The 11,903-nt window shown below is 41.2% G+C and overlaps 1 protein-coding gene across 1 annotated transcript in view; it reads right to left on the bottom strand.

The window, feature by feature from the left end:
- The window catches only part of LOC133513502 (xaa-Arg dipeptidase-like), a 37,325-nt gene that overhangs the window by 25,234 nt on the left and 188 nt on the right, over positions 1-11,903 (bottom strand). The window contains exons 2-5 of the mRNA XM_061844361.1: positions 9,221-9,406; positions 4,050-4,183; positions 2,902-2,978; positions 2,601-2,773 (exon numbers count right to left, since the gene is read on the bottom strand). Coding sequence (XP_061700345.1) covers positions 2,634-2,773; positions 2,902-2,978; positions 4,050-4,183; positions 9,221-9,406 — 537 coding nt within the window. The 3' untranslated portion in view covers positions 2,601-2,633. The remainder of the gene's footprint in view (positions 1-2,600; positions 2,774-2,901; positions 2,979-4,049; positions 4,184-9,220; positions 9,407-11,903) is intronic.

Raw genomic sequence — 11,903 nt, 5'->3', positions numbered from 1 at the left:
ACACACCATCTCATCCTGCTCTTTCTACTTTGGCTTCAGACCAGACATTTCCCACTCGCGAAAGAGAAAATCTCGTCCACTTTGACCACTTTTCTTTGATTATTCACATACTCCGACAGTCATTGCATCTTAAAACAACAGCATTTCTTTTTTAACTTTCTCCATTAATATCGAAAGTAAACATAAGCAGCATGTCTAGCTTGTCTTTGCTCTACGTTGCCCAGACTGCGTTGTGAACTAAAGAAGCAGTAGTGGACGCTGTCATTATAAAACACATTGATGGGCTGTGTAAGTACTGTAACATTTGTAATTACGAGTGTACGTCTTTAAGGGGGGAGGGGCGGTTGTAAAGTAAACTAGGAAAACGAGAGTGTCGCAGAGCAGTGGTCGTTGTTAGAGAAAGTTCCGTGTGCTGCCTAAAAGAAACCAGTGGCTTCTTCTTTTCATTTTTTACAGAATGTATGTGAATTGTGGCATTGGATGTAACAACCAGTCATCCCTCACTCATTGAATCATATTGCAAAATGACACAAACCGAATAGCTGTATGTTTTACTTTGAATTTACATTGGATTGTTTTTTTTCGCCCGCAAGAGACTGCATCAGCGGTGCACAATTGCGCACGCACGCTGATATCTTTTTCCACCATTAATGTTTCCGATGATTAAAAAGGAAAAATTTTAGACAGGGGAAGTGAAAATAAACATCTGCGATTATGTTTGCACATGTATGCACCCCCCCCCCCCTTTTTAAAAACCATTTAAATGCATGTAAATGGGAATCAGGACACACCTGCCACCATCTGAAGTGCCCTCGATCAACCAAAACAAAGTTCAGATGTTTTAGTTGTCTTTTCCTGACATTTTTGTTCTCTCATGTTACAGCAAAAGACATGATCTGCAGAAGAGTTTTCAGAGAAAGCCAGCGGTCACATTGTCAAAGGCATCAGTCGGGACAAAGGAACCAAAGAATTGCCAAGCCACAACATGTTCTGTGGAACACAGTGAACACAATCATCGTGAATTATCTGAAATGTGCCGCACTATTTACATGACTCAGCAGCGCATGTCCCTCCAAAATTGAACAACACAATCTCATCAGAGAGGACGCCAAGAGGCCGAGAGCAACATTGATAAAGCCGCAGAAATTTCTGCCAAGTACTGGCTGTTTAGGACATGTGACAACAATCTCTTGTCTGAGTTACGACCACGGACGGAAGCTTTACATCCAGGCCCAGATAGTTTGCAAAATCACACTTGAAATCTCCTAAACGAATGTGGAAAAATGTGTGATGGTCAGATGAAATGAAGGTTGAACTTTTTGTGGATGGCAACCACATCGATCAGCTCTGTTGTTTAGATTAATTGCCTGCTTTACAAAATCGTACTGGTTTTCACTAAAATTGCACAGGTGAAAGGTCACATTAATGGTAGATAAACTTTGAAATGATTGATCACAATTTTTTTTATAGCACAAAAATCTGGCATTTGAATGGGTACGTAGAGTTCGAGTGTAAAACTGATTATTCAGTACTTGTATGAACATGCTTTACACTCAATTACCTTCAATTTTGTCCTCAGTATCTGAAAAGGACACGGTTGACTCAGTCACTGAAAAATATTCAATGTCATTGCCTTCAAGTGCATAATGACAGACGGATTTCTGGAGTGAGAAAAAAAAAATCTACAGAAACTTGCTGAAAGATTATCCATCCATCCATTTTCTGAACGGCTTATCCTCACAAGGGTTGCAGGAGCGCTAGAGCCTATCCCAGCTATCAAAGAGCAGGAGATGAGGTAAACCCTGAACTGGTTGCCAGCCAATCGCAGGGCACATGGAGACAGACAAAAGTCGCACTCACAATCACACCTTGGGGCAATTTAGAGTCCTTAATTAATAGAGAACATGCAAATTCCACACAGACGGGGCCGGGATCTGAACCCTCGTCCTCAGAACTGTGAGCCCAATGCTCCAACCAGTTGGAAATCCCGGCCTCGCCTGTGTGGAACTTGCATGTTCTCCCCGTGCCTGGACGGGTTTTCTCCGGGCAGTGCGGTTTCTTCCCCCATCCTGAAAAACACGCATTCATTGGAGAGTGTAAATTGCCATTAGGTGCGATTGTGATGGCGACTGTCATCAGTCTCCGTGTGCCCTGCGATTGCCTGGCGAACGGTTCAGTGTGTACCCTGCCTCCTGACCATTACTCATGAGGATAAGCGGCTCAGAAATTGGATGGCTGGATGAAATTGATGACGTGTTCTTGCAAGAAGAGCATGTTTTTCATTTACTGAAGACAAATGTAAAGTACAAGCTCTGCGAACAGGGAGCATGTGAATGTGAAAATGATGTGGCCTCCAGACTTCTATTGACTTCAATCTAACTATTAAAACTGATGGTTTTATTTACAGCTGTGTCCAATGTCAGCTTTCTTTGACTAGCTGGAAATCGGAATTCTCAGCAAAAAAAAAGACTTTTCAATGTAACTGATAAATATCATATTTTTGTGACTCTGCTTGAATTAAAGTTGAAAGCTCCTTTTGCATTCTTTGTAATCAATTGCACTGGTGTATAAACCCCAAATCCCCCACAAAACTGTTTTACCTTTCCGTGTTATAAGGTGGGTGTGGGTTCTCGTCAGTTGTCTTGCTTCAGTTTGGCCACAGCAAAGTGTTCTTTGACTTGGCTCGTCAGATGTGGGTCGCACACGACATGTGCAGCTGTCATGGCCACAGCCTCGGCCCCCCTTAGGCTGTACATCTGGGCTTCTTCAGCGCCTGGCAAAGACACAGCCGATCAGGAGCAGGAGGAGGAGGAGAAGGAGAAGGAGAAGGAGATGGTATTATGGACATGAAGTAAACAGGCAAGCAACAAGGCTTAAACGAGTATTATTATACTGTACTACCTGCTGCGTTGGCGTATTCCTCCGTGGGATTAAACATGTCTGAGCCATAGACGACACGTTGCCAAAGTCTGATGAAGCTGCAAGATTTGAAAAATGCAACAAAATCGTTGATAGCAGGAAAAGATATATTGCACTCTTTCCTTTTGAAAAGCGGTTGCAATAATTTTACGGGTATGAGTATTTGTAATACCGGTTGTAGTCATTCGATAATTGTTTCTGAGGGCAATTTTTTTTCCTGAAGTAATATTTTTAATACAGTACTTTCAATGCCAAAGTGCCTTTACCATTTTTTAATCCAAAATGTTATTGGAGATACAGTGTAGGATTTTTCTCTTTTTTGCTTAATATGCTTTGCTTTTTATTTTTGAATCTTTTACAAAAGGTCCTTTATATCACCCAAGCTATTTTTAGCATTAATGCCAGCGAAGGGAACCTAATTACGTTGTTTCAAGACACCAGGGGGATCTGCGATCTGAAGTGCCAGGATGTGTCAGCCATTTTGCATTCACACAGCTGCAGAAAGCCCAAATAGATTGCATAATAGTTTTTTTTTTTTTTTAAGAATAGGTACAGTATGTAGAAATTCATGAAAGTTTCAGAACAATCGGATGTCGAATGTATAAAGCAAGAGTGTAATAGTTTTAGTGAGTAGTTAGGACCATTTATGCAGTTGCATTTGGAGGAATGGAAGGGCAAAGCATGTAAATTAGGCAAGTCACATGGTTGCTATGAAGCTGTAGCGACCATTCTGCTCTTTTATCTTTACTGTGATGTAAGAAGTGTACAATATTTCAATGGGCCACCATTCGCTGTCAACACACCTGTGGCAATATTGAAGCCACTGTGATTGTGCATGATTTTTCCCATCAAAGTTTAAGATATTGGTGTTCACGTGAGTTTCTATATGATGGTTCTTTTTTTTTCCCCCAGGTTATCCGTAGGTCACATTAATGGTGGAATTTTTTTTATGATCTTAATTCTAAATCATAAAAAAACTTGAATTTGAAAAGGGGTGTGTAGACTTCATAAAGCCACAGTATCTACATCTTGTTGATATGCTTACTGTAAAGGATGATACTGTATCTGTATCTTAGCACGAAAAGGTATGAAGTGACATAGCAGGGGGACGTGACCGGCCGGACGTTTACTTGGCAACCGGTCGCCATGGCAGCAGCCGAAAACCCGATGGTGCTGCATGATGCCGGCGCGCAGAAAGTACTCCAAGTCTGCGTATGCGGGTGTGATGTTGGGCTCGTGAGTGCACGCTGATGACGAGGGCCGTTTAAATTGCGTGGATGCCGACATGACACCATTTTCTCATCATGTTCTTCACATCTTCTGCCTTGCCTATGACAATCAAAAGGGGGAAAAAATTGATTAGAAAGCATTACCAGTATAATGTTGCATCTATTCTGGACTATTCCCTAAATTCAAAGGGATCAGATTGAATTTGAGTGACAGATAGAGGTCAGACTAAAACGTTTGAAAAAAAAAAACAACAAAAACACTTTCAAAGTCACCCAAAATTTCAGCGTTCAAATCTTGGTCATGCATTATTGAAGATGTTTGCGTATCTTATGAAAGCTCAGCTGAGCTAGCACCAAAAGGATTCAATTACACTTTTTCCTTTGGGTTTTATTTTGACAATAGGAGAAGTTGGGAAAAAGACTTCAGCGTTGTTATCAAAAGGTAAGACGATATTTGATTTTTACATCTTAATATGTTTGCATGCCTGCCTCACATTTCTGAAGTTCAGGATCTGAATCTCTAATTTGCACAATCTCCCCGCGTTTGCTTGGGTTTTTTTCCGGCTTCTCTGCCTTCTTCCCACATCCCAAAAACACACGTTAGCTTCCCAGAAGACTCTTTATTGATCATATAGTGCAAAGACAATGTTTAAATATAAGAACTACACGCAGTACTTGTTTTGAGAGGATCCAGACCACAAAGAAGTGGAATTATCTGCTTTTGCTGTAAGTGATTTACACGTGACTTTCTTCAAATAAGAAGATGCTGGCTCTAAAAAGGAAAAATAAAAAAACTGTAGTGAAATATTTATTCCAAGCACTACATTCAGTAAAATACTCTCAAAACTATGCGTCCTGTTTTAGACAATTTGAGTGAAAAGGTCTCGAAACCACTGTAGCTGAGCAAGATATTATTTCTTTATTTTTTCATAGTGTTCTTGCCGCCCATCTCCAATTATGTTTTTGTGCTCCACCAGCAGTGAAGCCTTTCATTTTTATCTTCACATTGTGTCAAAGATGAATCACGGAGACAAGTGAAAGAGACGCCCGTCTCGCTTATTACCGATTAGGTAATATCAGAGAGGTGCCAGCGGTAACGAGAGACACGGAGCGGGTGGCTAAACATGACACAGCATTCAATGACCGTACATGTAGCAAAATAAAGTTAAATAATACAATAAAGGAAGGGAATTAAAGGGAAAGTATTCCAAACTAGGAGATGAAATGAATGACTGTGAGGACAGGTGGAACAGAAAATGGATGGATGGATGGATGGATGGATGGATGGATGGATGGATGGATGGAACACAGGTAATAAAGGGGAACTATTTACAACCAGAGCCCTGAGGAATGCTGTGATGGCATCAACTTTGCCGATACTATGATATTGAATTTATTCAAAGTGTAAATTAATTCATTTCAGCCACTGACATTGAGATAAAGTTATAAGAGGGATCAAAACCAATGAAAATGAGAAATTGTTTAGGGTTAGGGTTGTGTGTGCATGCGTGCATGTGGCCATTTGTCATACCTGATTTCCAAGGCTTCGTGTGTTTGTGTCTGTGTTTGGACGCACGTTTTCTGAACAATGAAATGAAATGCAGGAATGGAATTTCATTTCAAATGTACAAAACAGTGAGATTTTCCTTAACATGCTGGGAGCTCAGCACCCCCCGCCTCCCAAAACCTCTGATCCTAGAGTCGACCATGGGTGTGGGGTGTGTTCAGAGAGATTTTCTTGAGGCCCAGTGGCACCAAGCTGCTGATGAAATTTTGTATTGATACTATAAATTCTTCATGAGCACATCTTCTCAAATGGCTCTTTGAACGCTATTAATTTCAATAACAACCAAAGAGTTCATCATCTCATGTGGCCACATGCGTTTATTTGGAGACCTTCTCCGCCTCTTCTTCTTGCTCTCAACTAGGCTGCCTTCCAAAAGATTTTAGGGCTGCCTGCCATGTTGCGGCAAGAGGTAACTAAACTGACGACACGTAATTTTGAATTTGGATTATCTTGTAAATTGTAAGAAAATTAAGAGTTAAGAGGTACAGTGAAGAAAATAAGTATTTGAACACCCTGCAATATTGCAAGTTCTCCCACTTAGCAATCATGGAGGGGTCTGAAATTTCCATCGTAAGTGCATGTCTACTGTGAGAGATATGCTAAAAAGAAAAATCCAGAAATCACAATTTATGATTTTTTTAACAATTTATTTGTGTGATACAGCTGCAAATGAGTATTTGAACACCTGAGAAAATCAATGTTAATATTTGGTACAGTAGCCTTTGTTGACAATTACAGAGGTCAAACGTTTCCTGTAGTTGTTCACCAGGTTTGCACACATTGCAGGAGGGATTTTGGCCCATTCCTCCACACAGATCTTCTCTAGATCAGAAAGGCTTCTGTGCTGTCTGAGAAACACGGAGTTTGAGCTCTCTCCAAAGATTTTCTATTGGGTTTAGGTCTGGAGACTGGGCACGCCACGTCAGAACCTTGATATGCTTCTTACGGAGCCACTCCTTGGTTTTTCTGGCTGTGTGCTTCAGGTCATTGTCATGTTGAAAGACCCAGCCATGACCCAACTTCAATGCTGACTAGGGAAAAAGGTTGACCCCAAAATCTCACAACACATGGCCGCGGAAATAAAGCGCAGTCGTCCTGTCCCATGTGCAGAAAAACACCCCCAAAGCATGATGCTACCACCCCCATGCTTCACAGTAGGGATGGTGTTCTTGGGATGGGATTATTTGCAGCTGTATCAATCGTTAAGAAAAGAATAAATAAATCATACATTGTGATTTCTGGATTTTTATTTTTAGATTATCGCTCTCAAAGTGGACATGCACCTACGATGAAAATTTCAGACCCTCCATGATTTCTAAGTGGGAGAACGTTCAATAGAGCAAGGTGTTCAAATACTTATTTTCTTTACTGTAGGTATTTTTTGGCTGTCACATTGTGCCCAGCATTTACTCCTTTAACGTGACAGTGACAATCTTATTTGAGAAGAGACTAATGGGCACGCCGTTGCAAAGGGTAAAGAGTGCCGCATCGCAAAGCTAAAGCACAGCAGCGTGTAATCCGAACGTTGGCATTGGGGTTATTTTTGGTGTATCCTGAGGGGCTGACGACTGCTGCTGCTTACGGCCTCTTCACTCGAACTCCTTAAATGGTGGCGTCCTACGTGGGGAGACTATGAAACAGCAGGAATGTCGAGGATATGCTGCTTTGGGAGACAAGCGAAAGGTTGTTCTTGTTCCTTAAGTTCAATCGCGAGATGACACCCGTGGTCGCCATGGCAACACTTGAGGAACAGGCTTGGGTGTGATGGAAGACCTTCTCTTTGAACATATTAATATGTTGACTGCAGTGGATTTCATTCAACTCCGTTTTCTTTTTGTGAACTTAGCAAAGAGTTAATGTACTGTAACTATGACAACAGTTATAACCGCTAAAGAAAATTGTTCAAAGCCATGAAGTGTGTGTGTGTGCGTGGACGGGGACTTCGGGATTCAGCTGTTTTGGCTCCATTCGTCCATTCATTTTCTTGTCCTCATTAGGGTCACAAATGAGCTGGAGTCTCGCCAGATAACTTGAGGCGAAAAGCAGGGCACACCCAGGACCGGCACCATTAGCCCTTTCGCAAAGCGCGCGCACACACACACACACACACACACACACGCACACAGACACACACACATCATGTCGGCTTCAGTAAATGGCTTTAAAAACTTTTCCCTTGATCTGGTTTCTTTACCTGCAGTATAAAATAAAATAAATGGCGCCTCAACATTCTGACCTTTTTCATTGCGGTTCCTGTGCGACACCCTCAGGTCATAGGTGTGACTGGCAGATGACGACCTTTTCACCCTTGCCATTGCCGTTGAAATGTCCCAAATGCCTGGAATGTAACTATCCATCTATCCGTTATCCAAGCCGGTTAGCCTAACAAGGGTCACGGGAAAGCTGGAGACTATCCTAGCTCGCTTCGGAAGTAAGGCGGACTACACCCTGAACGGGTCGCCAGTCAGTCACAGGGCAGATATCGACACCATCACTGAGCGGGAATTGATCCAGCGCTGCACATACCAAAGGTGACTGGAATGTAACTACACATATTATTACATCACTACTACTGTTTTGGTCTCGTTAACCAATAATTGACTGTTATTTACCTGCAAGGGATGAACTATGAAATATCACAAAATATTGTTCTAAATTCAACATTTAAGGGGAATTCCAGTGGTTGGCATTAATAGGTCGTGTAATATGTACTCTATCTTGACAATGTGATGTTAAATCCTCTCATTTAATAGCGTTTTGAGAAGATTTTTGTTGACAAATTTCAGGGGCACTGCCATTTTCGTGAGTCACATGACCTACTTGGGTGTATGTGACGTGTTACATGCCATTCCAAACGTTCAATTACATGGGATGCCATTATGCCCAGGGTCAATGTCTGTATTTATACTCATCTGATGAAGAAATAGCAGTATCGGTTGAGCAGGAAGACGGAGGAATACTTCCATACAGATTTGAACCTGTGGCTGTAAATAATGCCGCCGAGCGGTGGAGCTATGAGCTCGCTTGGTCGGGGAGCAAACCCTGGAGCTCGCTCGGCGGGGGGCGAGCTCGTCAGACTCGTCATTCTGCCTGAAGAACCATCCGAATATTCAACATTATTTACAGCCGAGCAGCGGAGCGAGCTCTCCGGCGAGCCCCAGAGCGCGCATTAATCAGCGCTAGGCATAATTATGTCCTATGTAATCGAGCCTTTGTTGCGGCACGTAACACGTCACAGCCGCACACGCAGGTCATGTGACTCGCGAAAATGCCAGCGCCCCTAAAAATTCGTAATTGTTGATAATAATCTTCACAAATCACTGTCAAATGAGAGGATTTAACATCACATTGTCAAGATAGAGTACATATTAAATGACCTATTGGATACAATGTTAATGCAAACCGGAATTCCCCTTTAATTAACGGTAATTTGTAAGGTGTAGGCATTGTTATGTCATCTATCCTCAAAAAAAAAAAAAAAAAAAAAAACTTTTTAGATTCTCACATCCACTGTGCTGACCGTGACCAGCAGTGAAAGTTGCATTTGTCCCTCCAAAGCAGCTTTTAGACCCAAAACATCCGCCACTCCCACGCCAGCAATCAGGCTTTGCCCACATGCGTGACAAATCTCGGGCTGGGCGTCGTATTTGCAGAAAGGCCACGTTGAGAACCGAGTGTCCCTTCGTGCCTCCTAGCGGAAAGCAGTGAGAATCTCGTATGGACTTTGGAGGCTGGACGCCAAAGCTGGGTGCAAGGAGAAAAAGTGAAGGGGCGAAGTTTTTCTCACCAGCAGATGGACCCATATGTCCCGACTCAACCTGTGCAGCTCGTTCCTGTGACTGTCTATAGATGACTGAACCAGATTCTTAATCCATTGTGCTTGCTCCTTGTCGTATGCTGCTGGAACTAACAAAGCCCTACACGAACGGATGTTGCTAATCTATATGTTCTCCTCAGCCACCTTTACATCCCAATCGACAAGCCAAAAGAATCTTACTTTTTTTTTACTTGCAAAGAGGGTGGCCAGAAGTTCTATTAGAATGGCAACCCTTGCATCAGATACAGCAGAATATCTTCACTTTATTCCAAAAATGCAATTTGTATTTCAAGCAGAGAAGTGGTACATTACCGTCTTTGTTCCTTTTTTTGTGTCTGACTGAAATCTTGTTCCTGCTAACTTTCGGCTCCTTTTCCTATGTGCCAAAAGAGCCTAAAATTATAAATTATACTTTCTCTTTGTTGCAGAAACAAAGACAAACAATTTAGCCGCAAAAAAAAGATGCAGATACTCATGAGCGTGGCTGTCTTTATTGGTCGTGTTCCTGTCTGGATTACTCACTATATAGTTTTTCCCCAATCAAGCAGCCTGGAGGGCAAGACTGGCGCATAATTATTCATTTTTAATCTCTTTTTGTGGTCCTGCATGGCGTCCTTAGCCGTGGGCTTTTTCATTCAAACAGCCTAATGGAAATTTGTCACCATTTTATTTGTCTTTTTTAATCAGTTGCCAATGGAGCAATTTTGCTTCACCCCAATGAACACTGCCTAGCAACAAGTGATGCTGGCGGGACGTGTAAGCGATTGTCCATCATGTTAGGAAACTTGGTCAAATTTCAAGTCAGAGAAATTATGGCATACGAGTTAATGGCTTATGTCACCTTTTTGTCAACTGCATTTTCTTTTCAACTGTGTAAATCCTGTCCTTGTTAATAAATCTCATTTTCTGTTAAAATGTTCTGCTCTCCCCTCTCATATGTCAAAATGTAACTAACAAGTAATGTTGTAGTAACAAGTTATCTTAAAACGGGTTTTGTTTCTTTATTTACTGGCTCCATTAGAGATGCACCACACACCTGAAAAAAAAAATTACTATTACTTTAGTGGGCGATAGATCGTGGGCATGCAGAGGCACAGTGAGAAAAGTTCTTAAGTCAAAAAGAAACTGCTGTACTATATTTGGGATAACGCCAATGATGTTGTTCAGCTTTATTCAACAATGTGGCCTTGGGTGTGATTGCAAGCTTTTCAGGGCCAGACTTTTTCATTATTTTAGAAATTAGCAGCTGCTTGCATCAAGCAGTTGCAGACTTTGGCAAGAGGTGATAACCGATGACTCCAACCTGGCAGGAGGTGAGTGCACAGCCAACATCTGCTCTTTTCACACTTTGGTGAAAGAAGTTTGAAAAAATGTACACGTAAGACTTTGTCATTCAAGTTTGTTTTTAGGTACAGCTGTATGATTTTTTTTACCCCTCTTACACGATGATGACCAGTAACAATGCTAAAATGATAATTAAAATGGTCATGACGAGTAATCGTTTTATAACGGTGGCAGTTTAACCCAGGAAAGGGATAAAGTAATTTACATGATTTCAATTTAATTTTAATAAATAATAAATTGATTTTCAGAAAAATAAATCTAAACCTGTTTTGGGGTTAAGAATTATTACCAGGTTTTTTTTTCCCTTATACAGTTAGAATGCTTGAAAATCTTATTGGATTTTTTAAAACTTTAATTTGCATTTTTGTAGTTGCACATTATGTATAGTATATGTGACCAGATAATTGAATAAATGAATAACAGGTTCAAAATATACATATAATGTACGTATAAATATAGAAAATCGATAATATACCCAAATCAATAGAATAGAATAACAAATAAAATGAGAACATATTCCTGTTATCACTTCCTATTGTTTGCATTTTGTTGTACTGTACCGTGCACATTATCAGAATATTTTAGGATGATTCTCATTTTTTTATTATGATTTGTTAGAACGATATAATATATAGCTGGATGGCTTTCCGAAGCAAGTGGCTCCATCTCCTGGTCTACTCTTGAAGCCTTCTCATTATAAACTCTGCAGTAAGATTATTTGACACCTAAATTTATTTAGGAAACGATTCCCGCGACGAAATTTAACACTGATAATTGTCAATCGCAAATGTCCTCCAAAAAGCGACCACTCGGTTTTTTTTGCATGCTGACGTCACGCATGAGGGAAGAAATGTGCCACTATTGTTTGAAAAAAGGTCACTGGGGGGGCCATCGTGTACATGATGAGGCCTGTAAGAAATGAGAGCGTACGCAAGCCAGCGGGATCCGGTCCAATCCACTAGCCGTCACTCTGGAAACACGCTAGAGGGACCTAGACCTCTGTGAAATGGCGACGAACACAGATATG

This window comes from Syngnathoides biaculeatus, chromosome 15 (genome assembly GCF_019802595.1).
Source record: "Syngnathoides biaculeatus isolate LvHL_M chromosome 15, ASM1980259v1, whole genome shotgun sequence".
Classification (NCBI taxonomy): domain Eukaryota; kingdom Metazoa; phylum Chordata; class Actinopteri; order Syngnathiformes; family Syngnathidae; genus Syngnathoides; species Syngnathoides biaculeatus.
Note: the sequence above shows the minus strand (reverse complement) of the source record. Positions and strands in the feature narration are given on the sequence as shown.